Raw genomic sequence first — 21,852 nt, 5'->3', positions numbered from 1 at the left:
AATTCTTTGTGAACAGGTAGAACAGCCTTCGTATGTTGTTGATGAATTCTGCACCACACTTTAGAACTAGCTTGCAATGTGAAAAGATATCAAGGTAGTCTCGACTTGGTTTATGACACAAAATAAAGCAACAGGCGTTCCAAACCAGAGAAAGAGAGTATATGTCATTGAAGGGGTCAAAGGGTTATAGGCTTGCTTTTTAGAAAATGTTGTCTACTTCCACTCTTTCATGTTAGACCATCTTTGTACAAATAAAATGTTTTACTGTATCTTAGCCTCTCCTAACTCCATGGGAAACATATGGTCTACTACTGAGCAACATTCCCTCTTTTGCAATCCGGAAGAACTCAAAGTATAATTAGAATTTCAGCATAGCATTATTGTGTGTTATGGCATTAAAAGTGACAGGTCACTACCAATAACAGGAAATAGGATGTTTGTTATTCTCTTCTAAACATCTGTTGCATAAAATATAATTTGCTTGGTTGTACACGCTGTATCTCCTATGAGTCAATTAAGTATCATTTTGAATGCAAATGAATCCATTGGTTTCTAAAACCTGAATATTGCCTAAAAATAATTGTTCTAAACATTTCCTACCGATTCCTTGAATATCAAGAGAAGAGCAGTTTAGTAACACGTTATGAGAGTGGAAAGATTAGAGAAGGAACCATAGTGTCTCTGATCACCAAGAAGAATATTAAAGAAAGCAGTTAATATGTTGTTAAAGGAACTTGGATGTGTAAGAACATATGTTGTTTTACTTAATTTTTATCAACTTAAAAGTAAAAATGCCTATACACTTTCAGTTGGGTTTAACATGCCATCTGGTTTAATCATTCCTTAGGTACGATGCTATAAAGTTAATAGCAATGATGTTGCTAAGCCATGAGGATGAATGTTTCCATTGCAATATTCAATGAAGGCTATTACTTCTAAAACCATTGACTCTGGGATCAACAACCTTCTGTGTCTGTGTCCCATTGCTGCTATTGCTTAGTAGATGCTGCCTCTGAACTGTCACCTTTAAAAACTTCATTATCTTTACAAGTGAATGTTTTGAAATTTCAATATGTAATGTAGCAATTTTAAACTGGAAGCCAGCAATGCAAGTGGTCTGCAGTCGACTTACAGATTCTGTCAGTTGTTCCCCTGCTGCAAGCCTATGAGATGGAATGAATTATGAATGTTTAATAAAATGGTGAGTTTTTAAAATGGAAGCAAAAAAGCTAAACATTTATAGAGCAATATTTGACTTGATGTCTTAGCTATTAACTGTAGATGTCACCAACCACAGAGGACTGGGGGTGGTGGGGTCCATCTCAAAGTAGCTGTCTTATTACAAAAGAATTTCAGAAATAGACTGGAAAGAGAAGTTGCTGAATTGCAACTTATTACCAAACTTAAAACCATGGAGAGACCTGGTCTGAATAGAGACATTGGGTTCTTATCTCATTATACATGATAAAGCTCTTTTTAACCATCTCTCCCCCTGCTTTTTCCTGTAAGACCAACTGCAGTCGTTAACAGTCGTCAACAGTTTTACCACACCTATCGGTCAATCACCCATTCCCACCACCCTTCTGAGTAATACCCCTCCCCACCCTCTCACTATATATAAGGGTCTGGTGACTTCTGTTTCAGTGTATCTGAAGAAGTGTGCATGCACACGAAAGCTCATACCAATAACAAACTTAGTTGGTCTCAAAGGTGCTACTGGAAGGAATCTTTTTATTTTATTTTATTTATTTGATTTTGTTTCTGTATATGCATGTTAGTGCAAATCACTTGGCTGGAGAACAGCACGGCAAAATTCAAAGGACGGCTGTTTTGATTCGTGTGTTGATTCAAAAATATGCGAATTAGGTAGGTTCTCCTTTAAATGCAAACTGAAAGGTGAAATCAGAGCTTTTGTGTGTTGCATTTTGCACAGGGCTTAGTACTGCAGATACAATTGCAATATTCAATGTATTGGATGACAAGCACCTCTGCCCTGCAAACCACTTGTAATTAATTATTAGGTGTTTTGTATTTATTTCCTTTAATTCTCTATGGCCAACTTTTAGACAAGGCTTCATTTCTGAAATTTACAGAAGAAAGGCCTTGCTGATTTCCTTCCCATGGAAGGCTGGGAATGTTGCACGCACCCCAACAGCAAGGAGTGTAGCTGTGGCATGTAAGCAGGGAGATATTTACAAAAGCAAATGCAGATAGCTGAGAAACAAACATACATGTGTTATGTGCAGGCGTGGTTGCTTGAGAGCGAACAGGCAAGACTCCCACCAGTCTTTTCCAGGCTTTATTATCTGTACAAAAACATTTACAGTGCAGAGCGTCTCAAGTCCATGTCTGCTCAGTCGCTAACAGAATCTGGGAGTGGGTGGTCCTTAAACTTTCCCCAGCATAACAGTCTTTTGACTCCCATCCTTCTCCTCCCCTCTCTGCGCTTTCCTCAGGCTCCGTGTTGCGGCTCTCTCAAGCATCTTCCGGTCCCTGCATCCCTTCCCCACTGGAGGCGGGGCTTCCCTCCTCGCCAGAGGAACAGCTGCTTCACATGATCTTCGGAGGCTCCCTGTAACCCAACTGCCCTTCCACCTCTTGTCTCTGAGCTGATAGCAGTTCCCTGACATGTTTGACTGTACACTAGTTCCAGAGCATTTGGACACACGCAAAAAAAAACCAGTAATGTTTTGTAAGCACTATATCTTGCCAATGCATCTTTTTTTTTCCTCCCCCAAGGTTCTTCTTAGGTGTGGTTTTAGTCAGACTCATGTAATGCATGTCTTTATTCTGTGGGTGGATTATCTCGTCTTGAATCGTGGGACTGGATGGTTTCCTCCACTTATCTCATCCTCCCAGCATAATATCTGTAGAATGAAAGAATCTTGGGTTGCTGACTAGGTAACACACTGCCTTCATCATCCCCACAATTAGCCACACTTCCCAAGCAGCAGCACAAAAACCATACATCCCCAAAAATCACATCGAGCAATTTAGAACCTTGGGAAAGAAGAGAACATTTTTGATTAGCCACAAGGTTGGTAGCAATTATGCGATGAACAATTACAAGATCATGCATTGCAGAAATCAGAGAAAACTTGAATTTGTTCCCAACAATTCTATAGGCATTTTTCCTGCTAAATAACCAGCAGCTTTGTTTTTATAAATAGAAACAAGCAAAACTTGGATATTTACTAGGCAGTTATAATCCTAGTTTGACAGTATGAAAAGAAAAAGGTATAGAGGGTGAACCAAATGCTTTGAGCAGGGGTAACTGCTGTTGATAATTTTCAGCTAACATGTTGCCAGCAGCTACTGATTTTATTTTTTTAAAGAAAACAAACCTTAATTTCTCCAATATTCAGATATTTTAGTTATTAACCTGTATGTAAATGCATATTTGGAATAAAAATAATCAAGACTGTTAAAGCGTTGTCTTCCCAATACTAAACGGTAGAAAATGAATTGAAAAGATGAGAACATTAAGATGCCGGGTTTGACAAGCTCAGAAACAAACAACTGATGGCAATTGCAGCTCACCTGAGAAATGAATCAGCCAGTAGTGCTTAGCCCTTTGCCCTCTACAAAGAAGCAGCCTGCTTAGATTTAATATGGAAAGCAGAAGGGATACAGCACCTACTTAGCCAAACATTGGTGCTGACACAAACAGGGAGAAAACACACATTGTGCTTTGTATAGAAGATAGGAGATTGTCTCTGGACTAATTGCAATCAGGTGAAAATACATACTTGGATTTTTAAAAATGAAGTAAAAATGCAAACATATTGAAGATGAAGAGAGAGAAAAGAACCTGAGAAACAGACAGGATTGGGACCACAAACTCAAGCTGGGTAGCAGACAGGTAAGGAAAGACAGAGCTAAGAAGCCAGGCTGAAATCAAAGAGGTTGTGGTGAAGAAGAAATCAAGAGGGGATGGAGGAAAAGCTGCAGTGGATTTATAAATAAAAATGACAGTGGACCAGCCCCCTGCTGAAAAAGTTTGCTGACCCCTGCCTTAGATGCACATGAGAACAACATTTTGGAAATGAAACCATTCCAGTCACTCAGTGCACACCCTGAACCCATCCCAAACAAACGGAATACCTTGGAACACAAACTTATGTTGTGGTCTGTTTTGATCGAAGATTGTTGTGCTCTGTGTGTGTTTGTGTGCACGCGCACGTGCACCATGGCAGGCTCACTGTGCCTTAGCATACAAGTGTCACATTTGAAGCCTGCTAGTTACTGCCAACTAAGCTAAAGATTGTTATTCCTCCTCACTTCTCTCTATAATCTATAGCATGGACCTGTTAGTCAGACATGTGGGGAAATCCTGAACTATCAACAAGTCAGTTAACCGCAAACTTCAGTATATTTTATTTAGTTGTTCAAGGTACAGCGAGTGAGAAACAGATAATAATTTACTGCCTTTTCTTTTAGCTAGTCATTACATTCAGTATAGATCCTATTTTGAGTTTTAGTACCTTAAAAAGCAGAGACATCACCTTGCCAACAAAGGTCCATATAGTTAAAGCTATGGTTTTCCCAGTAGTGATGTGTGGAAGTGAGAGCTGGACCAGAAAGAATGCTGATCGCCAAAGAATTGACGCTTTTGAATTATGTGCTGGAGGAGACTCTTGAGAGTCCCATGGACTGCAAGAAGATCAAACCTATCCATTCTGAAGAAAATCAGCCCTGAGTGCTCACTGGAAGGACAGATCCTGAAGCTGAGGCTGCAATACTTTGGAGAAGACTACCTGGAAAAGACCCTGATGGTGGGAAAGATGAAGGGCACAAGGAGAAGGGGACGACAGAGGACGAGATGGTTGGACAGTGCTCTTGAAGCTACGAACATGAGTTTGACCAAACTGCGGGAGGCAGTGGAAGACAGGAATGCCTGGCGTGCTCTGGTCCATGGGGTCACGAAGAGTCGGACACAACTAAACGACTACAGTAAACAACAACAAAGTTACAAACAAAAATGTAACATTCTTGTACATGCCAATGACATAAGTTTCATTCCGGGGGGGAAGTTTTCCCGGGCAGAACGAAAGATTAGCAACAAGCCTTAAGTATGTTCTGACGTATTCATTTTTCTGTTTTGGTCCTGGGGTTGAGCTTCCTCAGGATTTCTCAGATATGTAGGGTAGTGATACTTAGCCCATTGATCTACCTGTGGAAATAATTTTAAACAGTATAAACTGGAGGAGGCATTTTCCCTCCTATGAGATAGGATCAAACCGGGATTTACGAAAAGTTCAGACTACATGATTAAGATGAAGTCCTTAGCAGGTTTAGCAAAAAAGAGGGTCGAGGCTTTGAATTCAACCACAACATAAGATTAGTTTTCAAAAATTAACAGTCTGAACATGCATAGCAGTGGTACGTAAAATGAAATAGGGTCTACAATAAGCTCAGGATACCATAACCTAGTGCATAGAGGTAATAGGATACCACGGTGAAATTCAATTTCCAGATTAAATGCACACTTAAATTGAATGTAATATTATCCTTTATAAAAACTTTAGTTAGACAAACACTCTGGGCTGGTTTAGATATAATGCCCGGTGTTCTGATGGTGCTCTGATGATGAGCCTGCAAGGAGCCTCAGGTTCATATATTCACCATTTGCTCCTCCTCATCCAGGCTTGAGGCAAAGCATAGCTTGCTGTTTTGTCCACAAGAAACTGCTTTGCAGAAGACAATGGAAGAGGAAGGGGAAGAGGAAGAAGAAGAAGAAGAGGAGGAGGAGTTTGGATTTGATATCCCACTTTATCACTACCCTAAGGAGTCTCGAAGTGGCTAACAATCTCCTTTCCCTTCCTCCCCCACAACAAACACTCTGTGAGGTGAGTGGGGCTGAGAGACTTCAGAGAAGTGTGACTAGCCCAAGGTCACACAGCAGCTACATGTGGACGAGTGGGGAATCGAACCCGGTTCACCAGATTACGAGTCAACTGCTCTTAACCAGTACACCAGGAGTGTGTAATCCCAAGTTTGAGGAGAACATCAGTAGTAGAGTATCTGGCTTGCATGCAGAAAGTCCCAGATACAACCTCTAGCATGTCCAGGTAAGACTGTGGAAAACACTTGTCTGCAACCCTGGAGAACAGCTGCCAGTCTCTGTGCTGGGTGGACCAATGGCCTGACTTCCTCTGTAGTAGGTTCAGTCTACATTTGACCCAACCCTCACTTAGCCATTAAAAAAAAAAAAAGCTTAAGCAACCAAGCTGTTGCTCCTGTATACTTCCAAGTGATTTTTATAAAATTAATATTAATTGGTACATGCACATCTTGCAATAGTATAGTGAGGAATGTCATAAATATAGATAAGAGAAAAGGAATAAAGAGGTATCTCTAAACATGCACACACACACACACACACACACACACACACACACACAGTGGCATTCTTAGACTGTGGAGCATCAGTTTCCATGGAAGCAAGAATGATCATATAATGAACTAAATTGTCAGTCCTAGGTATTTGGCTCAATATAAATGGGGGTGGAAATGATTAATTCATATATGGTGTCATTCATGCACACACAACCTCAAATGCCATCTGGTATGACTGCTTCGTTTCACACCACAACCCTAAATAGAAACAGAAATACTATGGTTGGCTATATAATTTTTCCTCTATGTGTCATGAAGATGTTATTTATAGGCCTATAATAAATATAGCAAAGTTTTAAAAGAGTACTACAACATGTCACGAGTCTTATCTTTAAAAAAATCATTTTCTCTACTATCATCAGTGTTTACACACACACACACACACACACACCAATATTATAAAGGCGAGATGAACATATATCACTTGATCTTTCTTCACAGGACCACTGAGGTGGCAGCTGAATGTGTGAGCTAAAATGCTCTAAAAAAGCACCGAATTGGACACGTGGAATGAAATTAAAGTTATAACTTTGGTGTTATAAATTGCACATCTGAATGAGGCATCTCAGATTCAGAAATAGCTCATTCAAATTCTGAAACGGCTCGTTCATTCTTGACACTGTACGCATCAAATAATGACCAGACATTGTGAACCATTCCTTAATTCCCATTAGCAATGAAATTCTACACAAAATAGAAATATACAAGGTAAGATGTACAGTGATGGTACAATGTAAGGTCAGTTCACACAAAAAATGTTTAACTATTATTCAGTGCTGTAGAACAAGTCCTACTCTCATGCAAGGACAGTCTGGAAAATGGTAACGGTACAGTTATCCAGAGTCACCAACACACAGAATCATAGAATCATAGAGTTGGAATAGACGACAAAGGGCCATCGAGTCCAACCCCCTGCCAAGCAGGAAACACCATCAGAGGACTCCTGACATATGGTTGTCAAGCCTCTGCTTAAAGACCTCCAAAGAAGGAGACTCCACCACACTCCTTGGCAGCAAATTCCACTGTCGAACAGCTCTTACAATCTTCTAGAACAGAAATAGAAAACCCAAGCCCTATAATTTTATACAGGCTACTTGCTCAGCTGAAAAGCCCTTGTTTGGAAGGTGCAAAGTTGGAGACATTTCAGTGATTGAAGAGCCTGAACAAAGGTGAAATCTGAGGCAAGTTTACTTGCAGCAATTGTATTCCCAGCAGCTGTTTGGTGGCATTCTTTTTAAAACACAAAGGATTCCAAAACAAGAGTGAGGGGTGGATTCTCATTTTGATTTGTCTCCATTTTTTTTTATTCTGCATGGATCACTTCTGAAGCCAAACTGGAGTGAAGGCAAGACTTCCTAAACCTACTCTAGGTAGGGCAGAAACAATGGGACCATGAAACAAATGTAAGCAAAAAATGATGAGCAGGATAGATGGTTTTGCTTATGAGCAGATGTTCTAAAAAGTATTTATAATGCAACCACTTCTCTCTCTCTCTCTCTCTTTTTTAAAAAAAATCATTTTTATTAAATTTTCCACTTTAACAATCCAATCAAATCACATGAAATATTCCAAATTATACATATACAGTGGTACCTCGGGTTACATACGCTTCAGGTTACATACACTTCAGGTTACAGACTATGCTAACCCAGAAATAGTGCTTCATGTTAAGAACTTTGCTTCAGGATAAGAACAGAAATAGTGCTCTGGCGGTGCGGCGGCAGCAGGAGGCCCCATTAGCTAAAGGGTGTTTCAGGTTAAGAACAGTTTCAGGTTAAGAACGGACCTCCGGAACAAATTAAGTACTTAACCCGAGGTACACTGTACATATAAAATAATCTGAATATTCTGCCAAATTATAAAATTTTAATAGGACTTCCCATGCTTCAAGTTCGGAGGGTTCTGATCATCTCATACTTCTACTGCTTTTCATAGTCACTTCTGATGGTTCCTCTAATTCTTTCTGTTGTTAACCTTCCTTCTTTCACAGCCTCTGAGTTATTCCCACAAGCGAGTTAAAACAAGCAATGATGTGTTTCTGTGTGGATTTTATGTCTATGATTCCCCCTAATGCCACCACTTCTCAGTGGCCAGTTCATCCCTGACACCTGGAAACCTTCCTTCTTTAGCCATGTTTGCAAGAACAGTTTTGGTAATTGAGGGGTAAAGAACAAACATCGTGCACCTGTTTAAAGATAATGTCTCTCCGAAGATTTGATGGATGAGAACTGAGGGCATGTGCAAAAGGAATTCTTCAAATTAAGCTTTGGTTATCATACTATACATCAACACATAATCAACTGCTTCGCCCTTTCTCCCCAGAATATTTTGAATGTCAGTTTGGATGCCGTGCCTGACAGGTGGCATTTTGCAGAGGTCATTAATTTTAAAGTACCTTTTGTAATTCAAAAGTATGCCCTCTTTTTATTTTTATTTTTAAAAAGAGCAGCTGGGATGTCTCATAAAAGATATGGGCATTTTTATGATTTGCTTTTTTAATACGATAAAATGATCATCATCATAATATCTATAATAAGCTTGACTGAGAAACAGACTGAAAAGGAAAAACTGATGTGTATTCAGGCAGGGGAGAAAGAGAGAGAGAGAAGAAAAATATGGATATGTATATAGCAAAAGTATTGTAATAGGGTTCCCCTGTAGAAAGGTAGTGGCACAGAAGAAGGCAAAAACATTACTTAAAAAAAAGGATTTTTTTACCCAATGTTTTATTCCTGGAGCACTTTCTTGTATTTGGCATAAGACAACGGTGACCTTGTATCAAGAAAGCCTTTCAACAAACTACACAAAGGACACTAGTAGTTTCAAGGCAGCTTATTGGAAACGGCAAATGTTCACATTTCATTATATACTATGTCAATGCTATGCCTTTCCCACACCTTTTTCAAAACTGAGCCTTGCTTAAATCTAACAAGATATAAAAGTATCCTGTAATGGCTTTAGGGGTTGCTTGTGCGTAAGTTACCGCCGCTCTGGGCTAGGTTGCCTGGTTAAACCGTTTCTCTCTGGACAGCCATCCACTCCATGGCTGTTCAGTCGCTGGCAGAATCCGTCAGTGGGCGTTTCTTGAACCTCTTCCAGCAAAGAAGTTCTTTGACGCCAAGTCGCCGCCTACTTTCCCTGCGCGGAAGTCTTCTGCGCAGGGTGGGTGTGGGCAGCGGAGGACCTGTGCTCTCCTCGCTGGTCTCCTGCGAAGAGTCCTGGAGCCTCCTCTCTGCTTCCCCCATCGGCCCCCCTCTATCCCTGGTGTTGCGCTGATTTTCTTCCCCAGCCGGAGACCTGCCTCTCTCCCTGCTTGGCCCCTCTCCAGCATCGCTGTGGAGCCTCGCCTCCTCCGCTAGTTCCGATGGCAGTTCCCTGACATATCCCAGTTCATACTGTTCCCCAAAGCAACATCTCAGCTGCATGGGAACTAGTGTTCCAGACCCCCTTCCAATGCAAATCTGGCAATATTATGCTTCTAAGAGCATTGCGTGTCGAGGTCCCCAAGCCACCCCAAATAAACACACAATTCACTCAGAATTTTTGTTTAAGGTTTTTGGCATAATTTTGGCCACAACATTATTAAAATACAAAATATGTGAGTGGTTGCTTAGGCATTGGTTGTGACTATCTGACCCCGGATGGGGACAGACTGACATTTCGCACGACTGCGAAAGTCAGGAAAGGGGAAAACATTTTGGGGATAGCAACGGAGCAGTGAACCTGCCCTCAGCCCTCCCCAAAAGCAACCAGGGGCTCTTGCATGGCCCTAGCCCCTTGACAGGGGTCGGACAAAAGCAATGGCGAGCCCCTGTATTCCTTTAATGGAATACCCTTGCAGCAGCAGCAATTAGAAGGGCAGGCACAGCCAATCCATGCCCCTCTGCCAACCAAATCAAAAAACCAATGCCTAACCACAACCTTACAAGTTGTGATGATTTGTTACGCAGTAGGCAAAAACCAAATGGCACCAGCCAATCAGCCAAATGGACAAAATTCCTACCGGGCTCCTGCCCCAAGAGCAGACGAGCGCATGACAGGCATAGCAAGGTCAACACAAACAACCCTAAATATAGGGAGGGAGGGTGGGCAATCTGATGCACACAGCGAAAAGAGGAAGCTCAACACTGCGTGCAGGGGTTTTAAAACTTCAGGCTGTCAATCATAAAATGGCAACATTAACATAACCCCAACAACAAGGGAAGCCCAATCACAACAGTGGCCAACTACTTCTTTTGCCCGCCCAGCAACAGTGGGGTAACTTGTCAGCCCCCACCGCAACACATGCTCTCCATGAAGGAGAACACGCTTAACTTCAGTTTTCCCTGTTTTAAATAGAATGTTTAGGAGTTTTCATATTTTCCTTAACAGAAAGCTGGGAGGCCTCTTCTGGACTGGAATCACGGTACAGGAAAGCTACTGTTTGCCCCAGAGGTGATACAGATGAATCGCAAAATAATGGCATGCCTCAGCAATGTTTTGTACTTCCCAGAAGTGAAGTAGGATCTCTATATGGCAGCACAACTGAAAGGAGGGACAGCTTTGTGGCTGCTCAGCAACCCAGACATCATGCCAGGCTGAGATGATGGGGAAGGAAGAATGAACACCAGAGTAGGGAGAGGGTGGAGAAGAAGAGCTCCATTGTGATGGGCAGGCCTAGATTGTAATCAGAGGGAATTGTTTTACTGGCACTCTCAAATCCCAATGCTTTGTCAGGGGCAGCTTTCAAGAGCAAAATGTGAAATGTGCCTCTAAACTAAAGAAACATGCTAGAATGGGGACGGGGGAGAATAAGACCTCATTTGCAACTCACAGGTCCAGCTTGCAAAGAGGGAATTGTTTTACTTGAGATACCAAATTCCTTGCAGATTTTCCATGGGAATACGAATAACCACCTTGAGAACAGGATGATGAACTAGATGGGCCTTTGGCCTGATCTGGAAGGGCTCTTGCATTCTTTTACAACTTTCCACCCCAAAATAAATGCTAAAGGTGTCTGGTATAAAAGCCCCTGGAGTGATTTGTCTGGAATTTGCCTGGTTTCTTACCCATAGGCACCCCTGTGGTGCCTGCAGTTTTGGACCAAGTAATCTACAAAAGAAAGTGGGAGGTAAGGTGACTCCATTTTTATCCAGTCCCAAATTGCAACAGATTCTAGAAAGGGTGATACTTGTTTCAGTCACAAGCAAGATATGGTCTCTGACTTGCTCCATAGATTTGTAGTGTTGGAAGGGACCTTGACGATCATCTAGTCTAACTTCCATATGGAGACATCAGGGATTGAACCTGCAACCTTGGTGATCTCAGCACCACACTCTAACCAACTAAGCCTTCTATGCTCCAATATTTCCAGGTCTTGGGAGAAGAAAGTGGAGATATGGAACATTTTGTTAACATCTGCCAAGCTTTTTGCTACTTTTCATTTTGAAAACTCCCACCCAGAAATGAACCTTTTTAAACATTTGTTTGGAATGCTCCATTTAAGGCCAGACAATTAGATGCGTCTGAGTTCATTGCTCCCACACCACTCTGGTAATGTCTGCACCACTTAACTATTGTACAAAGGGAAATCTCACTCTACGGTCATTACCAGTTTTTATTTCCAGTGTTGCAACTGTAGGGCTGCTTGTATAAACAAGTATACTAGAGCTGTTTTATGTCTGATCCTGTCCTATTTAATTTCCCGTCCTGCATTTAAAAAAATAAATAAGATGAGCTGGGTGTACCGAACTTTCATTCATGCTGCAAGAGGGAAAATAGATGCAGTTGGACATACAATCTGCACAAAGACTTCAGTTGATAGCAATGAAATGGCAGGGAGTCTGAGTTCCAGCTCTAAAAAGGTTCGAAATCTCTCCATTTCATCTCTATGGTGAAGGAGCTTCTGTGGGATAAAATTTGCAGCTTCATCACTGATCTTCACTTTCTGCATGGGGAATAAATAATGCAGTGAACTACTGTATTGTTGCAGCAAGTGGGAAGCAGGAAACAGAAGCAGCTTTCCAAAAGTAGAAAATGCATGTGTATTCGGGGGTTTTTGGAAGCTCCAGAAATGAAGATGCTCCACAGAGTGTCCATAAATATGAAAACACTATAATCTAGAACAGCATAAAATTCCACGGAAATTGATGGTTCACTTCCACAATTCCTAGATGATCAGTGCTCAAAACTCCCATTGTTCTAGGCACATTTTGCAACCAGGAATTTCCTTAGCGCAAACAGTTTCTGAGCTCTAGGAGCAATACTGCGCCTACGATTTCAGATTAAAACTGCAGAGGGGAAGGAAAGGAGGACCTTTTTCTGCCTCCCCACTTACAGCTACTCTCCGAAGACCGGAGAAGACACCTTCCTAAGAATATTAGGGGGGTGGGCAAGGGAAGAACTAGACCATGTGAAAAATGAACATAGTATTTTAGCTTGCCGTTCATTCATTTTCAGCTTTGTATTCTTGTTATAAAAAAGCACGTCTAAACATTCCGTTGTTGTGCACATAACCTAGGCTTAAGGAGCCATTTAACTCCTAGCTTTCATATCTCAGTTTCTAACACTGTAGATGATTAGTACTTTCTGTTGTCTGATGAAAATAGCATGGATACATTGGGGTGATGATGGAAGGAAGGAATTTCCCACCCCCATGCTATGATGTGTTTAAAGAGCATCATGTTTTAAGTTCTATGCAAGATGTCTGCCTCCACATGGCTGCCTGTGTGTAGCACCAGTATCCTGAACTTCATGCAAGCTGCAGAAACCACGCTGTGGAAGTTGTAAGAACTAGTGCAGGGGCAATTAAAACTAATTATATGCGGCAACTTTATTGTGAATATTATAGAATGAATGAATTTACTTTATTCAGTCACAGACCAGCATAAGCAAAACATCTAAATAAACAGCATAAGCAAAACATCTAAATAAACAGCATAACAGTATGAATCTAAGCAAATAATTATTAAATAAATGGGAGCAAAAACCAACCTTAGATTAAAACATATACATAGAATACTTGATTAAGCATAAATAATGGGTGAGTAAAAACTAATAAGAAGAATTTTAAAAGACCAGTTAAAACAGCTATATCGGGTGGAGCTTCAATGATACAGATCTAACAATATGGGCTTTCATTTTAGGACTGATTTGTAGCATAGACCATCCTTCGACAAGCATCTATCATGGCAGATGAATATTATAGCATTCTAAAGATGGTTACATACAGGTCTTGTCTCCTGGAGCATTGCTGTTGTTCTCACACAGAATATTTATTTACTAGATAGGACTTAAAAATATATCAGCAACGTAACTGTAAATTAAGTAGTTTATATTATTTGACTACATAGTTCAACATAAATTATCTAGGCTAATAGGAAATATTGACAATGTAGATATGTTTTACCTACAAACATGTACTTTATCACACTATTAACATTTCTGATCTGTTGCACCACAAGCCCAAATTAAGTATTTCTCTCCAGCCACTATAATTTAATGAACTTGTAGAATTAGATTATTTTAAGAGGGCAGTTGCACCTTGCATTTTGTTGCTGGAGCTACACAAGATCTACATTAATATGTTTATAATTTCAATTTATATTCTGCTTTTCTATGCATGGCACTCAAGGCAGCTAACAATACAGGAAAAATACAGTCAGTGCAGGATGTATAGAAGCATGAACATAAGAAGCAGATAAGTCTACTCAGAACAATAACCGTCATCATATAAAATATCAGTTGATTAAAATATGCTGAGCAATAAATGAGGCAAATTAAACCAACAGTCAAAAGCCTTCTCTAAATAAAAATAGTTTATTTGTTCTCTGAATGAAAATTGCTTTTCTGCTGGCAGAAAGAAAACAAAACAAAGAGAACTAAACAAATCTCCATAGGGAAAAAGAGATACAAAAGCAAGATACAAAAACAGCCACTGATGAAATCCTCTCATTCCACAACTCAAGATATAGTAGGACAGAAGGAAAAAGCCCCTTTGGAAGATCTCCATACTCAGATGGGCTCAGATGGGAGAAGATGGTCTTTAAAGTACCCTGCTCCCAAGCTGCTTAGGCTTTCCTATGTTAAGGCTCTTTAAATTGTGCCCTAAAATGATTCAGTAGCCAGTGAACAGCATGTTCCCTATAACTGTTCCTGGTCAAAAATCAGGCTGTAACAGCTGAAGTTTCCAAACACTGCTTCAAAGGTAGTCCAACACAAAGCACATTGCAGAAGCCCAGACAGGATGCAATTACAACATATGTTAATCATGGCAAGATCAGACATCTTTAAGAGTCTGATACGCTACTCAACACATTAACAGAGTAGGGTTTTAAGTGCATTGTTTTGCTGTTTGAAAATGGAATATTACAGGATCTTTCACAAGCAAGCACATTTTAAAATATTTTATCACAGTTATTTTTCCCCCTAGTTTCTGCCACTGCCTCCCACCTAGAGCCACCTTAACTCTGGATCTTTTTCCCTCCAGAGGAAATGCCTGACAAAGCTTTATCACTATAGCAACTAACCTAATTGGTCTAGTACAGGTCTCTGCTTCAGCCATTGGGTGGAGCCACTATCCTTAACTATAAGCCAAAAATTTAAGGGGGTGGGAGAAGAGAAACGATAAGATTATCATCTTAGGGCATACAAGTAACAGCTATCATGTCAATAAATTAAATAATAAATAGCATTATAATTAGTGGTCTGTTGATCTAAATGCTGCTTTACAAGCTAAATTTATCTACTGCACTTCTTCATTAAAAATACCCAGAATAGGAACATACCTTAATAGAGGAGAAAAGAGAAAGGAATAAGAGAAGCAACACTTTGAATTATGCTGAAAGGTTGCTTCAATCTTTTACTTATCCATCATATGAAGTCTGTATTTTGGGTAATTTGCTGTAATTTAACTGCCTGTGTACTTTGGACTAAAGCTGTCCAATTTAAAATGCATTGATGTGTTTATATTAAAGGACATAACATTAAGGATGCTTCAAATGTTCATATTGTTTATACTTCTTCATTACAAGCATCACAAAAGTAATAACCAATGACTAATTCTTAAATGATTTGAATATGAGACATTTAAAACAAACTGCCTCTGTTTCAATTCTTGAGGGGAATCTTCAAACATGTATACTATTACAGTGATGGGGCTTTATTGAAGTTACATTAGCACACCTTTTCTCTACTTACACTTTTACAGAGCAATCGTCATTCATGTTTACATAGAAAGAAGTAGCTTGCTCCTAAGTAGGGTTATTATTATTATTCCTAGATAAAGACAAGCTAAAAATGTACTTCAAACACTATAGCAGTCAGGTGATATGCAAATTATGCTTCAACATTCCAAAGTTGTGCATTCAAGTCAGTGAAGAATATAAGTGGCAGACTGTTGCAATGCTACATATTTTAGACTGCTTGGTGTTTGCTCAGAGTTGAATGACAATATATATACTGTGTGTTGACTAACGTAGGTTTTGTTTGCAAATAAGTTATTCGGGAATTGTTCCTTTACAAAAACAAATGAGATTGCATCTGTAGTTTATATCTATGTGCTGAGAAAAGACATGAAAACATGAAGACATGAAAAAAAGACATGTTATTGTTACACATTTTAAGGGAAGAAAACTCATAATATCTAGATCAAATCTCTAGGAAATATCTCTCTCACAGTTATTGAAGTTTTTCCTTCTGTTGGTGCAGGAAAACATCCTGGTCAATGGTATTTAGAAATATCATGCCTATATACGGCATTCCCCCCCCCCCACACTTCTTACCATGCTTCTCTAACGTATGTTTAGCACAATATTTAAACAGTGTAATTTAAAGTGTTGCAGAGTACTCTTTGCAATTTCCAATACATTTATTGGTCCCACAGGACACTTGAGCTACAATCCCATAAACTCTAAGTATGAAGCAAGTCCCAATGAAAATCCAGGAAATCATGTCGTTGAATGCTTACAAATGGAAATATATATAAAAAAAGAACTTGAAAGCCTAGGGGGAAATCAGCATACTGAATGAACATTATGGTTTTAAATGATGAAATGTCAAGTGCTACTAGAATGTTTGGAAATTAGGACGAGTCTGTTTTATAGAGCCAATGACAGAAGATTCCAACTGTAATGGAATTCATCACAAAGAGACGAAGCATCACAGCTCACTTCAGTTTCCTTACAGCACTGGATGACGTACCCCACAAAAGGTTCAGAGAGAGAGTGTGCACAAAATAAAAAGTCTATGGGATACAATAGACACACTTCTGAAAGTCAACACTATTTCTATTCCTGATAACCTAAGCATAGGCTGCAACATGACTTTCGTACTCTGTATTGTACTTCAACCCTGAGAATTATTCCATGAAAGGATCTCAGTAACATACTGTACAGAGTGAGTTCTGCAACCACCATGGATTAAAAATACTGTAAAAGCTAATATTAATGGGGGGGGGGAATATAAGGAAGACCAACAGAGCAATCCTATTCCTGCCTTCTCAAAAATAAGTCCTATTAAGTTCCACAGTACTTATTTACTTACTTTCAGGTAAGTGTACAGGATTAAAGCCTTAGAATGACACAAGTGTTCAACTGCATCATTTTCTGAGACACCAAAGGAAACTGCATTTCAAATCAATTTCAATTCAGATCAAATACAGCTTCCCCCCTTCAGCCATACCAAATATTTGTACAAAAACTGTCACTGGTCAGAACTGTAAGGTTTACAGTGTATGACTATAGCCTTAGATTGGCCTCTATAAATGAAGCACTTCTTATCTATCAACAATGCACAACCCTTCACTTACAGATACTCAGCTCCTAGTTTTAAGAAGTCTGAAACTAGCATATATATTTTTTTAAAAAAAATTAGAACACCGGTAACAGTCTTTCCAGAAGGATGCTAAGGACATTCTACTTTTGTCTACTGCAGTTTTACAGCCAGATAATTCCGTTGCTATGTGTTGAGCCATAAATGATGCTAGTGGTACCAGGACATCTGTCACAAGAGCAAGTGAAACTCAGCGCAGGTATCGATCTACAATGAAGCACAGGTGGGGGGCTGGACCAAGACAGGTGAAAGGAAAACAGGCTTGCAATTACAGGAGTAAACAAAGTACCATCTAGGCAAGAATTCTGCTGGTGTGCTCACATCCTCCAATAGGAAACACATGCTTTCCACATTTCTTATTACTAGCATTAAAGTGTTTCGAAGAGAAGAGCATCTCGCAGTGCTTCCTCTCTGTGGGATGGACTGCTTTGCACCATAGTTTAATATTAGCACATTGTGTGTGTTTTGACAACTTGGCCTCTCAAGCATAATGTTATCCCCACCTCCCAAAGAAAGAGAAGAAGAAGAAAAAACCCACCAACCGCCCAAGCCAAAAAGGAAGTGGATTTGCCATCTGGCTGCGGCTGTTACTTACTGCAGTAGGCGATGAGGAGGCCAACCAAGATCATAATTGCCCAGAAAGTTGAGGACGCGCTTGGCAAAGCATTGGCATCTTTCCTGCTGATTCTCCTGGGAGATGGAGCCATTGAAGCCACTGTGTCCCCCAGTGCAGGAAAAAAGCCCAAAACAAATACAAAACAGGGCGGGTCAGGTGAGTCTCACCACCAGCCAGCTCTCCCTCCGAGTGACCGCCTTTCGCCACGTGTAATCCCAAAGAGAGACATCTTCCAGGCCGATCTCGGGTTCAGCATCCACAAGCAGCGAGGAGCATCTTCAGCCCAACGAAGCCATGGCACATTTTTTTTACCTCTTTCTCCGATTCATTGGGAAGCGAGGAAGCGGGGGTGGAAACACTGCAACTTTCCTCCTTCTCTTTCGAAGGGGCGAGCACTGGTTTCGCGGGAAGGGCAAAGTTATTTCGCTTCGGTGTCCAAAATCAGCATCTTCTCGTTATTTTTATGGTTCGCCCCTTTACGGAGAATCCAGAGAGGCTCGAGCAGAACAGATCGGCGAGGCGTCTCCCCTCTGCGCCGGGGATGCCTCGCGGTCCAGCCTCCCCGTCAGCCAGAGGCAGGTCTTCGCGAGTCCTGCGACGGGGGAACGGGACCCACGCCGACACGCAAACGACCGCCTCGCACACATTCACACGCGCGCGCGCGCAAACCAGCCAGCCAGCGGCGTCTCCCTACGCCAAGACCGGGGAAGAGACGTCGTAACTCCACGAGGCGAAGAGAAGAAGCGGGCGCATCCTTCCTGCGAACCTGGCGGGAGAAGATGCCGGCGGAGCTGCTCGAAACCCCTCCGGGCGGTATTACCCGAGGGCCCTCCGCGTTCCCTCGCCGCCTGCCTTCGGCACTTGTAGAGTCGTCAGCCTCCTCGCGGACCCCGGTGGCGGCTGTGGTGGCCGCAGCTGTCCTCGGGGAGGAGGAGGAGGTGGGGCGGCCGCGCCCACAGGTGCTGGCTCGCCCTCCGCAACAGACGACGACGCGTATCCTTCCTCCCTCCCTCAGCCTTTCGGGTCAAGTCAGGGCGCGCGCGACGGAGCCCCCTGGCCGCCGCCTTCTCCCGGGCGCCTTGCCCTTCTTCGCTCCGTCTTCAATCCGCAGTGGGATAATTCCCGTCCTCCTACAGCTACCCGCTCCTTCTGCCCTCGTAGCTGGCAGCTCCGTCGACCGAGCGCTTGCCCGGCGGCGCCTCTTCCTCCTCTGCCACTGTTTTGCTTTATATATATATGGTGAGGAGGGGGCTCCGAGGGCGAAGCCTGCGTCCCGTTCCCGCCCTCTTCTTCCCTCTCTCTCTCTATCTCTCTCTGTGTTTCTTGTCTTTTCCCGCCCGCTTTGGCGACGGCTGGAGCGCGAGTGGGAGAGACGCCAAGCGCCGCGCGCGCGCGCTCCAAATTCGGACTGCACGCGGCTGCTTGTCGTCGGCTTCGCCTCGCGCGCTGCGTCCCCTCCTTCTCCTCCTCTCCGGCTGCGGCTTTTTTGGCGCGGGTGGGCGCCTCAAAGGAATCACACCGCACGCGCGCTTGTGCGCGCGGACGGGGAAACGGCCCCCTCCTCCCTGGAGGCCGAACTGCGCGCAAAGTTGAACGCGCCTTTGCAAAAGCGCGCGTCGCGACGCATTCGGTGCCGGGGCGCACGTTTTAAGGAACCTGTTTGTTGTTGTTTTAAAGAAAGTCTGCTCCAACGCTGCCACTTTCTGCCTGCCGCAGAAAAAAGGGGCTGCTGCTAGGGAAAAAGAGCGGGGATCCGCCCAGCATAGCAGTTTTTCCTCCTAGCACTGGAAAAGAGGGGTTGGTTAAAAGGGGAAGGGGTCCCCAAATGAAGTCCATCGAACCAGCGGCCCCACCTCGCCTGCCGCTTACATATCCTCCCAACATTTCTCTGCTGAAAATAGATACGTCCTGATCCATGATAATGTGATTTATACCTCGCCCATTGAGTGGGTTGCCCCACTCAAGGAGGCTTCCTATACTGTATAAAAACATAATAGAACATTAAAGATTTAAAAACAACAACAACAAAACCCCTTCCCTATACAAGGCACACTTCAGATGTCTTCTGAAGGTTGTATAGTTATTTATCTCCTTTGCTTGGGGTTGCATAATGTCATACCCTCCTATGAAAACAGGGGCGTCCTATCATACCACCCAAAATTTCTCCAGCGAAAATAGGGGTATCCTAAGGAAAAGCAGAGCATTCCGGGATTAAATTAGAAACCGGCTTCTGTAAACCCAGGACTGCCCCTAGAAAATAGGTACACTTGGAGGTACAATTCGGAACGTGCAAGCAAGAGAAGGTTCCCTCCTCCCTTCCTTTCTCTGGCTTGTCCTCTCTGGGCACAACCTGCAGGCTGGATTGGTCCTGTGCCCTGGAAGCCATGATGGTTGCAGGATTTGCCCATCTGGGAGTAAGAAAGGGAGGGAACAAATGTGGACTCCTCATGCTGTCTCACTTGCCACACTTGGGGATGTGGCAGGAAGAATTTGGTTCACACTTGGACTGAATTGCTTCCTGCTGTAATGGCCAGAGGGCGAACTCAAGTGGACCATTGAGATGATGAGGTGGCCAACTTTTTGTGCCGCAGGATGCAGAAAGAGCAGAGAGGGCAAGTGGGTGGGTAGAGAAGAAGAAGAAGAATTTGGATTTGATAAATTGTTTGTAAATTTCAAAATCTGAAAAAACTATTTTATTTTATTTTTTTTTAAAAAAATGTTTATGATCTGGCAGGCCTTTCCGACAGGACTGAGCCTCATCCCCACTCTATTTAAAAATGTATTACCAATTGCTGTTCTTAAATTTAAGCCTACATTGTGCATGCTTTCTGCAATGTAGGCTCTACAGAGTTGATAATAATTTGCTCCAAGTAAATGTACATTAGACTGAAGGTCTGAGCATGCTTCTGGCCCAAATAGTAATAACAATTTTATTATTTATACCCCACCCATCTGGCTGGGTTTCCCCAGCCACTCTGGGTGGCTTTTAAAACTCTATACAGTGGTACCTCAGGTTAAGTACTTAATTCGTTCCGGAGGTTCGTACTTAACCTGAAACTGTTCTTAACCTGAAGCACCACTTTAGCTAATGGGGCCTCCTGCTGCCGCCGCACCGCTGGAGCACGATTTCTGTTCTCATCCTGAAGCAAAGTTCTTAACCTGAAGCACTATTTCTGGGTTAGCGGAGTCTGTAACCTGAAGCGTATGTAACCTGAAGCGTATGTAACCTGAGGTACCACTGTATTAATTTCCCATGACCCAGTGGTGTTAACCCATCTTTCTGTTTTCCATTAAACAAAGAATCCTTTCCTGAAGGTTGAAATTGTATCCAATTGTATCCACACATACAATTAAAGTCCTGTCAAACTCACTGGTTTTCTCCTGTTTCCCCTATCTTCCGCCAGGAGCTGTGAAGGAGTGGAGGGTGGCTGCTCACTCCCCAGGAGGGCTCCGCTGTGCCACCCACCCCTGTAGTGACTTGTCCTCTAAGCTCTGCTACTGTCTAGGAGGGGAAGTATGCAAGCAACTGAAAACAGTGCTCTATCCTATCTCCTCCTTTTGCTCACCATGCCACCATTGTGGGGAGTAACTGGCCTGTGGTGCTGCCTTGGAAGAGAGTGAAGACAGTCACCAGTGTGGTGTAGTGGTTAAGACTCGTAATCTGGTGAACCAGGTTCGCTCCTCTGCTCCTCCACATCCAGCTGCTGGGTGACCTTGGGTTAGTCACACTTCTTTGAAGTCTCTCAGCCCCACTCACCTCACAGAGTGGGGAGGAAGGGAAAGGAGAATGTTAGCTGCTTTGAGACTCCTTAGGGTAGTGATAAAGTGGGATATCAAATCCAAACCCTTCTTCCAATAGCAATACATGTGACAGACAGTCTGGTTTAAAGATACGTAAAGGATAATGAAAGGGCAGAGCAGAGGTCTTGAAATAGCCCAACAGCTGTTAGCACTAGACAGAAGACAGAGCAAGTGCACAGGTTACCTAGTTATGTAGTCTTCCCAATAATATGAAATGCATTTTTTTT

The 21,852-nt window shown here is 42.3% G+C and overlaps 1 protein-coding gene across 8 annotated transcripts in view; it reads right to left on the bottom strand.

The window, feature by feature from the left end:
• Window positions 1–19,324, bottom strand: part of TAFA5 (TAFA chemokine like family member 5) — a 340,255-nt gene extending 320,931 nt beyond the window's left edge. For 2 of the 8 annotated variants that reach the window (XR_008332613.1, XR_008332614.1), the window contains exon 1: window positions 17,804–19,324. Coding sequence is in view for 4 of the 8 variants with exons in the window: in XM_053407479.1 (XP_053263454.1) it covers window positions 17,804–17,915 (112 nt within the window). In the remaining 4 variants the exon portion in view is untranslated. The remainder of the gene's footprint in view (window positions 1–17,803) is intronic. The other 6 variants (XM_053407479.1, XM_053407481.1, XR_008332616.1 and 3 more) reach the window with 5 other exon arrangements.
• Window positions 19,325–21,852: the final 2,528 nt, after the last annotated feature.

Source organism: Podarcis raffonei, chromosome 10 (assembly GCF_027172205.1).
Source record: "Podarcis raffonei isolate rPodRaf1 chromosome 10, rPodRaf1.pri, whole genome shotgun sequence".
In the NCBI taxonomy this organism is placed as follows: domain Eukaryota; kingdom Metazoa; phylum Chordata; class Lepidosauria; order Squamata; family Lacertidae; genus Podarcis; species Podarcis raffonei.
The sequence above is the reverse complement of the archived record's forward strand: the minus strand, read 5'-3'. Positions and strand labels throughout refer to the sequence as shown.